The sequence below is a fragment of the Lipomyces japonicus genome (assembly GCF_038497905.1).
Source record: "Lipomyces japonicus strain CBS 7319 unplaced genomic scaffold V1514scaffold_41, whole genome shotgun sequence".
NCBI classification, from domain to species: Eukaryota; Fungi; Ascomycota; class Lipomycetes; order Lipomycetales; family Lipomycetaceae; genus Lipomyces; species Lipomyces japonicus.
Genome location: NW_027117853.1, coordinates 24043 through 41954, shown reverse-complemented (window position 1 = coordinate 41954; position 17912 = coordinate 24043). Strand labels below are relative to the sequence as shown.

The 17912-nt window shown below is 41.5% G+C and overlaps 6 protein-coding genes across 6 annotated transcripts; 1 reads left to right on the top strand and 5 right to left on the bottom strand.

Annotated features, from left to right (window-relative positions):
* Positions 1–9: 9 nt before the first annotated feature.
* On the bottom strand, positions 10–2582 carry V1514DRAFT_155423 (uncharacterized protein). Its single transcript, XM_066924513.1, has 2 exons — positions 1461–2582; positions 10–1383 (listed from the first exon to the last, which is right to left on the bottom strand). The coding sequence occupies exons 1-2, from the start codon at positions 2325–2327 to the stop codon at positions 94–96; spliced, it is 2157 nt and encodes a 718-aa protein (XP_066781766.1). The 5' UTR covers positions 2328–2582; the 3' UTR covers positions 10–93.
* A 5622-nt stretch (positions 2583–8204) lies between these two features.
* V1514DRAFT_344273 (uncharacterized protein) lies at positions 8205–9362 on the bottom strand (the record flags this gene model as incomplete). Its single annotated transcript, XM_066929180.1, has 2 exons — positions 8205–8323; positions 8381–9362. The coding sequence occupies 2 exons, from the start codon at positions 9360–9362 to the stop codon at positions 8205–8207; spliced, it is 1101 nt and encodes a 366-aa protein (XP_066781765.1).
* A 100-nt stretch (positions 9363–9462) lies between these two features.
* Positions 9463–10081, bottom strand: V1514DRAFT_155394 (uncharacterized protein). Its single transcript, XM_066924512.1, has one exon. It carries the CDS (start codon positions 9985–9987, stop codon positions 9562–9564), a length of 426 nt encoding a protein of 141 aa, XP_066781764.1. The 5' UTR covers positions 9988–10081; the 3' UTR covers positions 9463–9561.
* Positions 10082–10467: 386 nt separating this feature from the next.
* On the bottom strand, positions 10468–12511 carry V1514DRAFT_155361 (P-loop containing nucleoside triphosphate hydrolase protein). The gene has a single exon (XM_066924511.1). The coding sequence runs from the start codon at positions 12436–12438 to the stop codon at positions 10603–10605; it is 1836 nt and encodes a 611-aa protein (XP_066781763.1). The 5' UTR covers positions 12439–12511; the 3' UTR covers positions 10468–10602.
* A 134-nt stretch (positions 12512–12645) lies between these two features.
* V1514DRAFT_335442 (adaptin N terminal region-domain-containing protein) lies at positions 12646–15461 on the top strand. The gene is made up of 2 exons (XM_066928394.1): positions 12646–12857; positions 12910–15461. The coding sequence occupies exons 1-2, from the start codon at positions 12672–12674 to the stop codon at positions 15331–15333; spliced, it is 2610 nt and encodes an 869-aa protein (XP_066781762.1). The 5' UTR covers positions 12646–12671; the 3' UTR covers positions 15334–15461.
* A 240-nt stretch (positions 15462–15701) lies between these two features.
* Positions 15702–17668, bottom strand: V1514DRAFT_335440 (uncharacterized protein). Its single transcript, XM_066928393.1, has one exon. It carries the CDS (start codon positions 17515–17517, stop codon positions 15799–15801), a length of 1719 nt encoding a protein of 572 aa, XP_066781761.1. The 5' UTR covers positions 17518–17668; the 3' UTR covers positions 15702–15798.
* Positions 17669–17912: the final 244 nt, after the last annotated feature.

The window sequence follows — 17912 nt, the reverse complement described above, 5'->3', positions numbered from 1 at the left end:
AACGCCAAATTATAAAAAATTTTATCAAAAAAAAAAAAAACATTCATAAGCTTATTTTACATAAAAATATAATAATCATCATTGATGGATGGATCAAGCAAACAAGGCAAAAGGCAATTGCTGGCGAGGCCATGCCAACCAATACTCCCATCGTGGTCCCAAAATGTTGCAAATCAATCTCACGTCGTGCTCGATCGTTTGCATCGGCCACCACGTATCCGAACCTGCGGCCAAGTTTAACGTGGTTAAAAAATGCACGTACACGACCAAGCTGATGCCATCACGTTCGCTTAGCCGGGTTAAAAACGAAGTCGAACATTGCAACGGCCAATCCAAAACATACCGCACAACGTTTTTGTTGATTCCGGTAATGACCGCGGCTGCAGCCGCGGCATGATGGAATTCCACCAATTGATCCAGCAAATTGATGGCACGTTCCAACTTGCCGTTATCTTTTATTAACCTTGACTCGTCAGCATCTTTAATCAGCTTGATTAGGTATTGCAACCGATGAGGTCCATTAATCGGTGGCAATGCTGGCCAATTTAATTCCCATTCGTCAATCACGGCAGAAGAAGAAGGTGAGGTCAGGGCATGCGTTTGCCAGTGTGCCTGCACGTTCGTGATGGCCTTGCGCAAGGGCAGCCATCGATCGATCGACACGATCATGCTCACGTCCGACCGCCAATAAAGACAATTCGGCGAGTGTTTAAACGCAAACCCTTCGATTGATAACAAGACTGGCACGACCATGGCTGCCAGCACGTCGTCTTCGGTTCGCTCAAGTTGTGATGCCTTTTTTTTAGTCACGGCCTTGAAAGTATCGAGTGCCAAATCACGATAATACTGACTGACGATTTCGTATTCCTTAACCGTCACCGCTGCATCCGTTTCATTACTGCTGGTGCGGTGAATATGGGCCAAATGGGTCGCGGTCAGTGCAAACACGGCGTACATCAGGCATGGAACCCGGCACGCCAACCTGGGCACGGTCTCGGTCCACAACTTGACCTTGCCATCCCAAGTGGCCATTGACTGAGAGGTTGATTGTACAAAGTGTACCAGCAGGTTAAGATGTTTAAAATTCAAATCAGCAGAAATCATGTCGGTACGAGGCGACCCGGGTGCGCGATCGACAGGAAGCGGAACTGGAACCGGAGCCGGGGGAGGAGTAGGAGTAGGAGCAGGAGCAGGGTATGCGATTCGTGTATCATTGCTGCTGCTGGTGGTGGTGATAGGTGCCATGGCGGCGGTCACGGTCGTGGCAACAGGATTGATAGCATTGACATCTTTGTCAATTGAGTAAGCCGAAATATCACGGGCGTACTCGCACATGACGCCGTGCTTGCCGCAATTTCTGCATTTCGGTCGTTGCTCGTCGCACTGAATACAACAGTAGTGTCAGCCTTGTCAAACACACACACACACACACACAACCTGGGAAAAATTTAGGAACTGACCTTGATCTTGCGCTTTTTGCAAACCACGCAGCCATTACGAGATTTAAAATGCATCTTCTTTTTTACCGCCGTGCGTGTGGGCACAGGCGCGGCATCGTCAGGTGCAGAAGCCGGCCGCGCCTGTTGTTTCCGTTGAGGAATTTGAGATATAGAATTTTGCTCTTTATCTTGTGTTACAGGCCGGGGTTGATCGAGATATGTGAACGCAGGTGAGTCATACTTGCTTTCGATCGGCGTAATCTTTGTTGCCGGGTCAATAATTGGCGATGGCGACGCAGATGAAAATGACGAACGAATGGGCGGTAACACAAGTCCGGTCTGGGGTGGTTGTTGTTGCTGTTGTTGCTGGTGAGTTTCTTCACGTTGAAGTTCTTGATGCGGCTGCTTTGGCGGCAGGAGCTGTTGATGATGTTGCTGTGATGGCTGCGGCGGACCGATCGGCAAAGCGTAATGTGTTTGAGGATGAATCGGTTGCGGCACGGCGTAATATGACGACGGCGGTTGCTGCTGCTGCTGCGGAGTTAAAAATGGCTGAAAATGATGATGATGAGGTTGCTGAGGAAATGCAGGCGACACATGATGCTGATGTTGAACATGTTGAACATGTTGAATTTGAAATTGCTGCTGCTGCTGCTGCTGCTGTTGTGGCGGCATTGCTGATAATGGCAACACGGGATGTGGTGCCGGCTGCAGATAGTGTTGATATGGCGCCGGCGGGTACAAAGGCCGATATGACCTTGCCGGACCACCAGCCCGATCCATGCCAGCTGGCGGCGATAATGACGCACCTGCATCAGGCATGACAAACATTGGACGATCAATATCAGCCGAATGAGGTCCGAATGACGGCGAACGCAGTCTCTTCATGAGAACTCGAAGCCGAGATATTGAACGGAGACCTTAATCTGCAAAAACGAAACTGGATCAAAATATTTATTTGTAATTTTCTGATTATTTCTTTTTCTTGTTTATGATTGTTGAGTTAGATTACGAAAAAAAAAATAAAGAAAAGAAAAGAAAAGAAAAGAAAGTAAACCAAGGTCTGGTGGTCAAAAGACAATTGAACAAGATTGGTAAATTTGGCGACCGGGGCAGGATTAAGACCAAACCTTGCACAATTAAGTCTTTATGCCACAATAGTCGCAAGCAGCTATTTACAGTTTAGTTTTGACTGGGTTTATGGTTATAGTTTATCCCCTGATGGCTTTTATGTTTGCCGTCCTGGCCTCGCTGGCCTCGCTGGGCTTTTGCCTCTAAGCGAACCTCAAGGCCAAAGCTCCGCCACACCCGGCGCAGCGAAAAGGCTCAGCCATTTTTTTTTTTTTCACTGCCACCCCGATAATTTGCAATCCAAAAAACAAAACAAAAAAAAAAATTAATGCATGTTTACGTTTACGTTGCGTGGCAAAGTCGAGCAAGATTATACGTAAACCGAAACTCGTGGGTTGTTAATGGCCGGGTTTGCATTCAGGGTCCTCTTCATTCCAACAGCCTGGATCGCGCAATGCCCCAAAACTGTGGTACGGACTACCTCGGCTTGTTGTGCGACCAAAACCAATAAAAAAAGAAAAAAAGAAAAAATGGTGGCCTCCCCTGGTTTTTTTGTTTTTTTTTTAATGTGTTGCAAGCTTCTAACTTGCATCTTTTTTTTTTTTTATGTTATACATGATCTCGCTGCATTGTATTACATTTGTTTTTTTTATTATTATTATTACGGAACGGTTGAATTCGAACGTGCGAGGGTACATGGAATTGAAAACGTTTAGTTGTTATTTAACGTTAAAGTTTAGTTACTTTTTTTGATTTTTGTGCGCGCTCGGCTTCGGGTTTAAGGTCGTTTTTAGTTTAGCAATTGCCATGTTATTTGTAAATAATTTTAACTTTTAGAATTGCCCGAATAATCATCATTTGCTTGAAAAAGAAAAAAAAAAAAATCCAACCCGATTTTAATTTGGTATGCGTGTACACTTGTTTCGGTTTATTATTAATTATTATTATTATTATTTTTTTTTAAAGTGTCGTTTCAATTTAACAATCAATACCGCCTCGATGATGGATCTTCTATCGCCTGTATAGCGCCGTACAGTTCTTTGGTTAGCTACACCTACCTTGCCATATGAAAAGACATGGCAGTCAGTAACCCCCTTGAACGGATTCGATCTATCAATCAAATAACATGGCGGTAAAATCGGTATGTACTACTTACTGACCAAATCAACCAACCACGTTATCCAATTTCATTTTGGTGACGCCGTTGAAACTCAATCTTGCAATCTTTCTACCAAGGCATTATATATATATATATCTGGTTGCATGTTTGGAATTTTTGCTGTCTAATCACCGAAAACAAAAAAAATAAAAAAGGCTCATCAAATTTTAAGTACAAAAATAGTCTTGGCAGCCGCCGTGTGCATCATATATTATAGATTTATATGCGTAATTAAAATTTTAAGTCTTCGCGTTATCGTTAATCCTTGTTTACAATTGGTAACAATCATATGGTACGATATAAATAAATTTTTTTTTTTTTCTTTTTACACTTCCTATCAGATTTTTAATTTTTCTTTCCATCATTAATGGCACTCGTTTGTTTTGGCATGATTTTTTTTTTCTTTGACCCCCTCTGCATATTTCCTCTTTTTCGTTGCCGGAAAATCATCATTGGCCAGCTTTGCTTTTTTTTTTTTCGTTAACTTTGGCTCACGTTTCCACTTTTAATTTGCCAATGCGTACATAGTATATATATATATATAACCAATAATTCAAATAAACAAATAGTGAGTACTTGTGAATATCCCGAGATCATTATTGCCCCTTCATTAAAAAAATTTTCAACATTGCAAAATTGCCATTGAACTTCTCCTTGGCTCATTTTAAAAATTTAAATCAACATGCACCTTGTTTTTTTATGTAATATTTATATACACCAACATTTCCTTGTTTTGTTAAAAACCAAAACAAAAAAAAAAAAAATAAAAGCTCAAAACAGAGGTAAGAATAATAGTCATTGTTGACCAACTCCTGTTTTTCAACAATCACGGGCAAAATGAAATTAATAGCATTGTACCTTTTGCTTTTGTAACACGAGCATCGAGTATTTTAAACATTTCCTGGTATTTGGTTTAGTAACTTTTAAACGTTTGAAGTGTTTTTTTTTTATCCATTTTTATGGCCGTTCGTTCGGTTCCTGGCCCCATTTTGTCAACCACCCATTTATCTATATTATACTGTAAACCGGAATTTTAAAATAAAAATCTTACGTTACAAGTCTATTACAATAGGTAATAAAGATAATATGATCAAGGTGTTACCAAAAAAAAAAAAATTTTTTTAAAAACCGTACTTTTTTTTTGCATTACGGTCATGATAATCGCTTTTTTGGGTCAATTTATACCCAAGTTTCAAAACAAGAAATGGGGGTTGGGGGAATGATGCTTCCTTTTTAATTTGCAAGGCTAACCGCAGAGAGGACCCACAATCTCGGTTTAATCATGAGATCGAATTCAAGCTATTAACTTATAATAATACAAACGCAGTACTACTGCATGCATGGCGCATTTCTTAAGTTTCATCCCCAAAACAAAAAAAAAAATAAGAAGGCACGTGCTAAGCGAAAAGAACCCTGGAACTTTAGGCCGCGATTAATGCGGCTTTTTTTTGGGGGGGGTTACAACACAACTATAAAAAATAATGCATTGCGAAAAATACTTGTACATAATTTTTCTTAAAAGGAATTACAAAACGACCCAATCCAAAATTAATCAATTTAGCAATCTGTATCCCTATTTTGAATAATATTATTTCCAAAAAAAAAAAAAAAAATAAAAAAAAATTTAAAAGATTTTCACTTGACGTCAAACCTAAGATACATGCATGATGACTGCAAAACTGTGCGAAAAGCAAATCCAAGTGGCAAGTGGGCGCAAGCGCAAAAAATAAAAAAAAAAAAAAGCAATTGTAAATGAAATTTACCAAAATAATTGATTAGCGATGCATGTCCTGTTGTTCTTCAGAACGTGCTTGAACAGTCGTATGGGGGGGGATGTCATTCAATAACCTTGCCGTGTTATCGTTACACAGCGAAACCAATTCACAAGCTAATAACAAAATAAATAAAAAACTAACCCACAAGTCTAATCACTGAAATAGTAAATTAACAAAAAAATCTGGCAAACATGTCGTATATGAAACAACAATTGAAAATCAGCCTCGCCAGATTGTAAAAATGCAAAACAAAATTTACCAACCCTTAGTATGACAATATTGAACGTTTGGACCAAGTCCTGTTTGATCCTGTTTGATTTTTTTTTTTTTACCTGTGCCGGCCCAATAATATGCATGCCTGATGGTTAAAAACTATAGATTCGATTCACTCAGTATTGTGTTTTGAATGTGCATCGTCAAGCATATCAAAAGAGAACAACCCCCTTTACTCAAATTTTGCAAGACCGTGAAAACTTGTTGTTAGTTTTTAATGAAAAAGCAGACCTCGAAAAGAAAAAAAAAAAAAAAATTTGAAAAATGCAAAATTCGCAGACTGTTGTTGAACGAAATTCATACCGGACGCTAATTATGCGGATATTGCGTTTAAAAATGCTTATTATGAATTAAGGGTAAGGTGTCGGTCGGTAAACAAAAAAAATTAAAAAAAGGTTTAAAATTAATTGATTACTACTAATCGACCACTTGCATGCCCCAGCAGCAGTTCACCACAGGGATGCAAAACATGTTTGTCTTGTCAATATGCTAGTGCTGGCCCCATGATCTTGCGGACGGCTAATATGGCGTCTTCGGCGCGGTAGAACTGAACCTTGGACGAAAAAAATAATGGCCGACGCGGGTTTTATTTTGGAAACAGGTGACGGCCGACAGTGGCAGCAGCGCTGCGGGGCAAAAGGTAGCAAAAAAATTATTCTAGCCACCCCCCAAGTGGAGAGATTTTTAACGTGTTTTTTTAGCAGGTATTCAAAATTTGACCCCACAAACGAGTGTTTTCAATTCTGCAGTATTTGAACAAGCGATATTTTCTCGGTTTACAACTGGGTGGCATGCTTGCTAACTGTGGTTGCGGTACTTGGCTAAAGTATTTGTGCGGTCATGACTGGACTCTGACGTTTTGTTGACATTTGAGCCTGGGCTTGAGATATGGTGGTAGGTTGAATACTATAGCGCCATGCATATATCTAATTCTAATTACAACATTTAAAAAAAAAACAATTAAAAAAAAAAAAACCTGGCGAACGCATCTTGGTTGAGCAGGCTGCCAATGAAAATGTAATATGCAATTTTTTTTTTTTTTAATTTTATAAAATGCACATAATTTATATGTTTATCCGTGTGATTTATTCAAATTAACAAACACCTTAATGAGTGTTACGGAAGAAAGGCGTGCTTCCGCACGACCCACCGGGTATCGGAGCTCGAGTTTCCTTACGCCATATTATATAATTACCGTCCTATTTAAAAAAAAAATAAAGTCTCGACCCTTGTCCATCGATTTTAAAATAAAGTAGCAACTTATATTTTAAAAACACGACATAACCATTTTGCCATGATCAACAAGACGATTCTTGAACTTGCTCGCTTCCCGCTTCCCGCAATTCCCCCCACCTCCTTGATTGCAATAAGTCAGCAAGTTAATTGCAATAAGTCAGCAAGTTAATTTCAAACTGACATACTTCAAACATAAATCCAATATAATTACAATATTTTTTTTTTCTTTTTTTTCCTTTCTTTACGAGTGTGAGTTTGAGTTTTGGCAGTGCCATTTCAATTTCTATAATTACTGTACCAGCCAGTTGGATTTTTTTTTGACACATGAGCCGCATGAGCCGCAGCGGTATCGAAAGGGAGTTTTTTTTTTCCAACGAACATTATATTTTAGCCACATTGTCCAATGATTATTTTTTTTTTTTTTTTTTAATCGCCCGTGTCTGAAATGTACCATTCAAATTAGATTATAACATTAAATAAAATATCTACTTGAATAACAAAATGTGGCACGAGAAACGGGGGTAATGTGTTGGATTATTTAATTTCATGGGCTTTAATATATCCGAACCAGTAATATTGATCGGTTAGCATGGAGGCGGTCATAGCGTTGAAGAAAAAAAAAAAAAAAAAAAAATACTTCATTCACCTTATAAAAATCCTGCTTTTCCTCTCGGTTGATTTTTATCTTGTAACCAATCAGGTTTGTCTTTTAAAATAAAATTATCACTTCATTTATGATTACAGGAAATAAAAACAAGTATTCAGGTTTAGATGCACGTTAAAAGTGCCGTCATGAACATGCATTATAATACATTGGTCTTTTTTTTTAAATTTTTCAATTTTTATTTTTCAGCAAATCATTTTAATCATTTATTAGGTTCAAATTGATTGTCATGGTTGAATTATAAATGCTAACTTGCATTATTCATTTGAATGATATATATACAAATCTTGCATTATTCATTTGTTATACAATGATATATATACAAAAAAAAAAAAGATCAGTCTCAGTCAGATAAAAACAATTGTACACAAGGATTCGAAAACGCAAAAAAAAAATTACAAATTATGAACAATCAAAACCTATAACTTCCTACAATACACAAGATACATATGATGCGTGGTCGGTTTTTAAACAACAAATTTGCCGGTAACAAAAGAACCCCTCTCCCCAAAAAAGAAAAAAAACTTGGACAGTCTATATTATACGTTGTTGTGGTTTGACATTGTTATTAATTGACCTTTTAAGGGTCATTGGAAATTACCGGATTGGTCATTACCATATTGTTGATTACTGTATTGGTCATTACTCTCTGAAGGTTGCATACCAGGAAACGATTTTCCAGGAATATCAAAAAAATTAGCGACAACTATATACCCAAATTAATATTTACTTCAAAAGTTATATATATATATATTTTAAATACCTTTTTTTGTGACCTTTGGTCGTTTTTCAGCAGGTCCTGAAGATTCTGATGCACTATCAGGTCCGATCGAAGAAGATTCAACCGAGGAAGCAGGCTGATGAACCGCGATAGCAAGTTGTGATGGTTGCGATACCAGACTCATTGCTCGTTTTTTGCCTCCACGTTTTGGTTGATAATGATCTGGATGTAATCGACGAATATGTTGCTGTTTGTGAGTCGATGACTTGGCACCTTTAAAAACGCGACCACAAATGTGACAAATTTCTTGCCTGTGTTCTGGTGGCACTGATGATGAACTCGATGACGTTGATGGCTTGACGGTTGACCCAGGTGAGGATGACTGTCGTTCGACCGGTAACGCGACCGGCCGGGTATTTTGTACGACGGAATAAGTTGGCCTAATTATGTCAGCAAATAGGTTGTTGCTATCATCGATGCTGCTGCTGCTGATTGGTTGCGCAACGTATGAAGACACGGTTGTCAAGTCTTCACCACCGGATTCTGAGTTCGATCTCGACGACCGCATGTTGGCGGTGCTGGTGGCAATGGCAGGATCAATAGGTAAAAAAGCAGGATCGAGAACGGGATCGATCGCGGACGATTGATCGTGATCGTCCAAGTGATCGTATCCGAAGTGATCCATCACGGGCAACTTCCTGCTACTGGCGGAAGAATGAATCTGTCTTGGCTGATGATGAAACGAGGCAGATGACGACCTTGGATTGTGAAGTGAAAATGACAAAGATGAAGTGGATGCCGAATGGTGGTGAGCTGGCCGGTAGTGGTGGTAGTGGTGAACGTGATGGTGATGGTGATGACCGTGAGCACGATGGAGTGAGCCTAGAATGGTTTTGTGAGCACCCAATGGAGGCGGCGATGGCGATGCAGATGAAGACGACAACGAAGAAGACGAAGAAGCGGCTTCGACAGTTTCAATGGCGTCGCAGATGGCGAGCAAGCCGACAGCGTCGTAGTGGGACATGGGGCGAGGCAAAAAAATGCTCAGTGGTGACAAGCGGCCGACATGGAATTAAAAAAAAATTCGCTGTACTGTTTTCTTTTGTTAATGATGCTTGAACAAAATCAAAAAAAAAAAAAATAAAATAATACAAAACAAAACAAAACAAAACATGTTTGAACTCATACATCGGGCCACAAAAACAAAAACGGAAACACACAACTCAAACCGACACCGCGGGGAAAACAGCAAAAGCGCTTGACAAAACTTCACGGTTGGCCCGTTTAAAGTCCTGGCCCAGAGATGTTATATTCCCCGTAAAAAACCGTGTTCTGGCTATTTGGTCTTTCTTTCGCCTGAACAAGGACGACAAAACGCGTATGTATGTGCAAGCCAGAAAAGAAAAAAACGAAACAATATAAACCTTCCCCGAACGAATTGCCAAGACAAAATATTTACACTTGAACAGGTTAATCAATAAATATATAACCAAAAAAAAAAAAAAAAAAAAAACCAACCCCAGAGAAAGAGGTGTTCGATAAGCAAAGGGGGTGTTGAAGGTGGAGAGAAGTAAAGTGGGAAGAAACGAAACCCGAGCGCGCATTTTGGGAGTTTTCAATTTACTGCGGCCGAATTTCGCTTCACTCATTGGTCCCAAACCTCCCAACACGAACTTGATTGAACCCACTTCATGCTGCTGTTAAAATTATAATGGATTTTTAAACCCATCTCACATGAACAAATCCTCACTGTTTTTGTTTTCGGCACTCGAGGTGTGTCAAAAACCAGGGAGGCACTTCAAATCGGTCGGCAAGGTGCTGCCGGTTCCGCTTCTTTTACCAAAATTGCACAATACAAAACAACGTAACTATGAACTGAACAAATAATACAACCAAATCATCACAAATGCTTTTTAAAAAACTCCTGCAAAAACAATATAAAAAAAAAAAAAAAAAAGAGGCACTACTTTTTTTTTTCTCCAACGTTCCATGCATGCCAATTGGCCGGCCGTTATCGGCCGCCGGCCCTATCTATATGCAACTGTACTGTACTATGTGTTGCATTTTCCCCGCGTTCGGCATCGTGCGCAGGCACCGACAATTAAACATTAATGACAAAAGAACCTACAGAAAAAACAAAAAAATCAAAAGACGGGGATCCACCATTCGTGACTGCTTTTTTTTTTTTCTCCTTAGTAATAAAAAAGTCACAACTCACAAACCCAGTAGGCACGTGCGCTTCACGTGCATGTGCCGTGTTAGGTTCACTCGCGCCGCAGCTTTTTGTGACCAGCACTGTGGTTGGCCCGGCCGCTGTACTTCTTCTTGTCGGTCTTTTCCTTGTCCCTCATGCCGGCGCCGACAAGCAAGTTCACGCGCGGTGGTGCCGTAAATCCGAAAGCGCGGCCAACTTTGACAAGGTCGAGTTTGTCAACCTGGTAAACCGTCTTCAAATGGTGCGACGCGTAGGCCTGCACGTAGGCACGGTAGCCGTCCTTGGCGCTCTGGTTTAGCCAATGATTGCCGGCCACCAGTTTTTCCAATTGTGCTTGCACGTTGGCAATTTTGTTAACCGGGAACTCGTACTCGTTTAATGGCACCTTGGCTGCTTTAAGGTACCGCAAAAATCCGAGTTCGGACGGCAGCAAAAACATCAGGCTTCGGCCTCGCCCGTTGGCTCCTCTGGCGGTTCGACCCACGCGGTGAATGTAGTCTCTTGGATCATCTGGTGGATCGTACTGAATGATCCAATCCACTGATGGAATGTCAAGACCACGGGCGGCAATATCAGTACAGATCAAAATGCCTTGTTTGGCATTGCAGAATTCAAAAAACGTGTTTGTTCGCTTCTGCTGCTTTTGATTGCCATGCAAGTCCAGCACCGGAAGATCAATGTAGTTGAGCAACTCACTAAAATATTTCACGCAGTTGCGAGACGACAAAAACACAATGATTTTTTTCTTGATGTTGCGCTTCAAAAAAGAAAACAAGAGCAAAAACCGCTTGTCGGATTCGCAAACAACATAGCCCTGTTCCAATCCTTCTACCGTAGACGCTTCCTCTTTCTCGGCAACGTTAATGTACAACGGTCCCGGTCGAAGCGAAATCCTTGCCAGATCCTCGACCTTGGTGGTTTGCGTGGCCGAAAACAACATTGACTGTCGTTCCTCACTGGGCAAAATCTTAATAATTTGCTTCATTTCATCTTCGAATCCGATTTCCAAAATTCGATCAGCCTCGTCAATAACTAGTGCTTTCAAGTTTCTGAAAATAAAACCTTGCGTGTTTTGAAGATGATCAAGCAGGCGACCAGGCGTGGCGATTAAAAGGTTAACCCCCTTTTGTAACTTGTCGGCCTCTGCTCGACGATTGGCTCCGCCAATCACGATTCCAAACGTTTGAGAATGATATTTCATCAATTCACGAGCCACTCCAAAGATCTGAAGTGCCAGTTCTCTAGTGGGCGATACAATAATCACGCCGGTACCGTTACGAGGCTTAAATCTTAACGCGCGAAGCATTTCAACTGCCGGGATCAGGAACGACAACGTCTTTCCCGATCCGGTCTTGGCTGCTCCCAAAACATCACGACCGGCCAAAAGTGGTGGGATGGTTCTGCTTTGCACTTTGGTCATGGTGGTAAATTTCATGTCCTCCGTTATGGCTTTTAAAGTTTGCTCGCTCAACTTAAGATCTGAAAATTTGCTAGGATCAGAATCTTCTGAAACCTGCACAGGAATTTGCGACCGGTTTTGAAGATTTTCATCACCAAGGCCATCATCCTCCTCCTCCTCCTCCTCCTTCTCATCATCATCATCGTCTTGTTCACGGGCATGCTGGATTTGGCTTTCATTATCACCACTAACATCGTCTTCCTCATCTTCTTCACCCTCATCATCCTTTACTTGAGTTCCAAGTTCGTTTTCGATGCCTTCAAAATCAGCATCAAGCTGTTCCAACAATGCCTCATCATCAACTTCTGGTTCTTGTGGTTCTTCGCGTGATCGCTTTTTGCTGATCTTTTCAAGCTTCTTGCCAGAAGATTTCTTCACCTTTTCTGATTTGTGACCATCAAATTTTATCTTGCTAGATGTCGTCATTTTATTGATTTGATTTGATTGTCTTGCTGAGTTGGCCGGAACAAAAAAAAAAAACCGTAGTAAAAAAAAAAAAAAAACTAAAAGTAAAATTGAAATTTTTCCTCAAGTTGGGACAAATCCATTAGATGTCTCCGGGTAAGTGTTACCCGGACTCTTTGCTCGAGCATCGATTGCTGCGATAACATCAGCTGTCAGAGTCTCGACGGAAGACCGGGGTGTTGAAATTTGCATACATGGCAGATTCTTTTAAACGCATTGGTGCAGTGTTTGAGACTGCGAAAGAAATGACAATTGAAGCAGCATCGTCAGCATCGGCTGCGTTGGCCGAGAGCGGCACGTATCGGCCGCGGGATATTAAGAAATGTTTAAATTCAAAACATGAGAATGATAAATTGAATGGAATGAAAGCAATTGCTTTGGTATGTTGATTTTGAAATCAATGCGATCAGAACTAACCCGCCCGTGAAACAGCTCATGAGCAGTGGTGAAGATGTTACTGAATATTTCCCCGAAGTGGTCAAAAATTCGTCAGCGCAAACATTAGAAGTTCGCAAGTTGGTTTACATTTATCTGCTTCGAAACGCAGAAAAGGAATCAGATCTTGCCCTGTTATCGATTAACGCGATCCAGAAATCGCTAAGTGATCAAAATCCGCAGATTAGAGCGATGGCGATTAAGGTGCTTTCCGGCATTAAGGTCCCAAGCATTGCTCCGATTATTTTGATTAGCATTCGCAAATGCATTGTCGATTTATCATCAGTCGTTCGCCGGGCGGCTGCGGTTGCTATTGCCAAGGCGTATGAATTGGATTCCAGCCATCTCGAGACCTTGGTTGGGTATTTGACAACGTTATTGGCAGACAAGAGCTTTTACGTGATTGGCACGGCCGTGCAAACATTTGAAAAAGTATGCCCAGACAGGCTCGACATGTTGCATGCAAATTATCGACGGTATTGCAGCATGCTGGCGGATATCGACGAATGGGGTCAAGTCAGCGTGATTAATACGTTAGTACGGTACGTTAGAGTATATGTTTCAAAGGGCAAGATGGTGAAACGGGCAAAGGATACGTTTTATTCAGATGATGAAGAGGAAGAGGAACAACAACAAGAAGCTGATGGTAATCAACAACATCAATTGCAGCAAGCCGCGGTTGAAGACTTTGTTATTGATCCCGATTTGGAACTATTACTGGCCGCGGCCAAGCCATTACTTCAATCTCGCAACTCCGCAGTTGTGATCTCGGTTGTTAACCTGTTTAGTTCACTTGTGCCAGAGGCGGACTTGTCATTTCTTGGCCCACCACTGGTCAGGTTATTATCGACGCCACCAGAATTGCAATACGTGATCTTGACCAACATTGTCGTACTTGCATTACAGAATCGTGACCTCTTTGGGCCCTATCTAAAATATTTTTACGTGTTCCCTTCCGACACGTCCCAAATCGCAAAGTTAAAGATCGAAGTTTTGACATTAAGTTGCTCTGAGGACACGGTCGGCATCGTGCTGTCTGAATTGCAATACTACGCCACATCGCTTGACAAGGACCTCGTTGCCGAAGCTGTTCGTGCGATTGGCCGCTGCGCGCAGGTTTCCAAAAAATTTGCCAGCAAGTGCCTGCGATGGCTTCTGAAGCAGATTCATTCCACTGACGCCGTGCTGGTGGGTGAATCATTAACCGTGATTCGTTACATCATTCAAATGGACCCGTTACAAAACGTCAAGGCCGTGGCCAAATTGGCCAATTCGTTAGATGGTGCCACGGTGGGCTTGGCCAGGGCCAGCATTATCTGGCTGGTGGGCGAGTTTGCCGGCGTGGCCCGCAACATTGCGCCGGACGTGTTGCGCAAATGCGCCAAGACATTTACCGGCGAGGAAGAGATTACGAGATTGCAAATCGTGTTACTGGCTGCCAAGCTTTACTCTTATTTCCTTGAAGACCGAGGTGATTTCGATCATCAACAACGCGACGCAGACCTGCAAGAAGAAAACGAACAACTCAGGCCGACCGTGGAGCGCACGCCGGACACGATGGACCTGCTGTTTGATTACATTATGCTTTTGGCCCGTTATGACACGTCATATGACTTGCGTGACCGTGCCCGGCTGTACAAATCAATTTTGTCCTCACCCGGCGCCAACGCGGGACCGATCGCCAAGTTAATCCTGCAAGCACCGAAACCTTCACCACATGCGCCGTCACCATCAGAAGGCAGGGAAAGATTTGAAATTGGTACGACAAGTGCGATCTTGGGATTATCCGTTCAAGGTTACCGGCCGTTACCGGATTGGAGCTTGCAAACTCCGGATTCGAGTATTCGTGATGACGTACCGGATCAGGTTGAGCAACCACCAATCACGACGATAGTTATTAGTGAAAAACCATCAAAGAGGTCAAGCCAAAAAATTAAAATTGCAAAGAAAAAACAAACACGTGATGGTCTTGCGAGCGAGAGAAAGAAAAAGAAAAAGAAAGCGGTCAAGGTTTCGGAACCGAGTGAGGCACGACCGGTTAAGGTTGCAAAAGAAGAACCAAAACCGGAAAAGAAAGATTATCATACAACGTTGGATGAATTTTTTGGCCAACCTGCCGCGCCCGGTCAGGAACCTGAAATTGATGATGAATTATTGCGAGATGAAAGTAGTAGCTCAGAGGAAGAAGTCGTGATTGAAGTTGAAGAAGAGGTTACAGATGATGATGATGATGATGATGATGCCGAATCAGATGATGAAGATGATGATTCAGATGAAGACGATGATGATTCAGATGAAGATGACGAAAATGAATCCTCAGAAGAAATTGGAGATGAATCCTCAGAAGCTGATTCCGATAATGAATCAGAATCACAATCAAGCGAAGACGAATCACCCTCTACAAAACGACTATTATCTTAAAACATTTTAATTTATATTCTTGACATTTATTAGATCATAATAATTAAAATAAATTTAAAAAAACGAAAAAAAAGAAAAGAAAAAGACATCATAATACATCAATAAATCGCACCAGCGTTTCAAAAATACATTGTCATATTCAATAAAAAAATATATAAAAAAAAAGTCATAAAATTTAACTAAAAAAGTAAATAATTTACTATATAGTTTGAAAGAGAAAGCATTAAAAACACAAGATAGTGCCTGCACGATCCAATTGTCCAATCCCCACATCCTTAAAAAATATTAAATAATAAAAAAAGACAATTAACCACTATTAAATATTATACATCAACTAATAAAAAAAAATATGTAAACCCACAACATTCAAAAAAAAAAAAAAAAAAAAAGGTTGAGAAGAAACGAAGTTAAAAAAAATTAAAATTAATCACCATTCTTTTTTTTTATTATTATTTTAATTGGGTTTTATGCGGTCAGTTCAACGGTGCCATCATCGTTTCTGGATTGTTTAAATCTTTGCCTAGATTCCTTGCTTAATTTAATCGATCGCCTAATGGCAAATCCATCTTTCAAGAGATCTTGAATATCTTCCAATGCTAGATATGCAGTTTCAGGATACAAGAAATATACAAACAATTCTCCCAAAACGCAAAGACCAGCGTAAAATGCAAAAGTTCCGGTTGGCGTGATTTTATCCATCATGGTCAAAAATGTGGAACCAATGATCAAGTTGCCAGCCCAATTCGTGGCCGTGGCCATGGACGTGCCAATGCCTCTAACTTGCATGGGAAAAAGTTCGGATTGCTGCCAAGGCACGTTACCAATGCCGGATGCATAAAACGCAACGTACACCATCATGGCAATCAAGATAATAATCGCCCATGGATTAGATTGCGAGGCATCTGGAGGCAAAAAATGAAACGCAATTGCATTTAATATCAACCCGGCGGCCATGCCCCACACCGTACTGAGTAAGATGCGCCTGCGGCCGACAATGTCGATCATCAGGAACGCAATGATGGTAAATGCCAAGTTAGTGCCGGCCACGATCAGTGAAACCGCAGTTGGCTTGTTAAACCCAACGACTTGAAAAATCGTGGCTGAGAAATACATGAGCGAGTTGAACCCGCACAGTTGTTGAATACCTTGCAAGCCACAGGCAATAACCAACGCGCGGAAATTTGACGGCACAAAATATAATTCCTTGAGCGTAAACTTGAATCGTCTCCAGCCAGACCATTCTGGGTGTTGCTCATTGTTATAAATCTCCAAAAGCTTAACTTTTTTAATAACCAGGTCTTCATCGATAGTTTGATTAGGTGGCGAATAAATCCATCTAACCACCCGCCTGGCCTCTTCCAATCGATCCTTCCGTACCAAAAACCGAGGCGTCTCGGGCATAAAAATAAACATCACCATTTGTGCCACGGCGGGACAAATGCCCAGTCCGACCAGAATTCGCCAACCATTATCGATCGATTCCAAGCCGGCACCGACGGCGTAAGCAATAACCTGGCCGCCTGTGATGGCAAGCACATTTAAAATCACGAGCCGGCCTCGAAACCGGGCCGGTGCCATTTCAGAAATGTACAACGGCGCAATCAATGACGCAATACCAACACCCCATCCCATGATGAACCGGCCAACGATCATGGTCCACACCGAGTGGGCGCCGGTTTGTACTGCCGCGCCAACCACAAACAAAGTGTTGGCGCCAAGCGTGACCCATTTGCGACCAAGAATATCGGCCAAAGTGCCGGCGATAATGCCACCTAGTAATGCGCCCAACGACGTGGCAGACGTGATTAATTCCTTTTGAGACGACGTGATTTCTTGACCGAGATCCTTGCCGATGGCAACCAATGCACCAGAAATGTACCCGGTATCATAACCAAACAAAAACCCAGAAAATGATACCAAGATGGTCAACAAAAACACGAACGGGTTTGGACTGCCGGTCTCAATGTCAACCCCTGCCGCAACCTGGTTGGCAATTGCGCTGTTGTTAAATCCAGATAATCCGTCGTCGTTGTCGTCGTCTTCGTCATCGTTGTTGTCGTTGTCGTTGTCATAATAAATTGATTGATTGAACCGGCTTGCACCTTTAGCAGAGTCGTCATGCGACGTGTTCGGGGTCACGCGGTGCGACAACTCGACAGCATCCGATTGGTCAAGGACTGTCATGACTTGCGTTTCAAAGAATGCTTGGAACCCAAAACAATGAAAACAAAAAATACTAAACAGCGCCGAGTGAAAACGAACGTGAAAGAAAAGCAAAGAAAAATGCTGAATATGTATGGATGAGATAACAAGGGAGAAGAACTATGTTATATTTTGAGCAGATTGTGGGCCGCGAAACAAGAAACAAGAAAACCGCACCGCGCACACTAACGAAAGCTTAAACCCGGGTTTGCCTCCAACATTCCATCGTGGACTGAATAATTTACACGTTGTTGCGCTTCGTGTGAGACCTATCGTGCTAATCAATTGAAATTGAATCATTGCTTCTAGTTTGGTTGCTGGCAAAAGAAATGCGAGTTGCTACAATATTTACGATTCAATCCCATTATTTCTTACTC

Coding starts and splice junctions, on each gene's coding strand:
- V1514DRAFT_335440 (XM_066928393.1), bottom strand. CDS start 17,517: ATGACAGTCCTTGACCAATCGGATGCTGTCGAGTTGTCGCACCGCGTG.
- V1514DRAFT_155361 (XM_066924511.1), bottom strand. CDS start 12,438: ATGACGACATCTAGCAAGATAAAATTTGATGGTCACAAATCAGAAAAG.
- V1514DRAFT_335442 (XM_066928394.1), top strand. CDS start 12,672: ATGGCAGATTCTTTTAAACGCATTGGTGCAGTGTTTGAGACTGCGAAA. Junction 12,858..12,909: donor GAATGAAAGCAATTGCTTTG/GTATGTTGATTT, acceptor CCCGTGAAACAG/CTCATGAGCAGTGGTGAAGA.
- V1514DRAFT_155394 (XM_066924512.1), bottom strand. CDS start 9,987: ATGAGTGAAGCGAAATTCGGCCGCAGTAAATTGAAAACTCCCAAAATG.
- V1514DRAFT_155423 (XM_066924513.1), bottom strand. CDS start 2,327: ATGAAGAGACTGCGTTCGCCGTCATTCGGACCTCATTCGGCTGATATT. Junction 1,384..1,460: donor GCAAAAAGCGCAAGATCAAG/GTCAGTTCCTAA, acceptor TGTTGTATTCAG/TGCGACGAGCAACGACCGAA.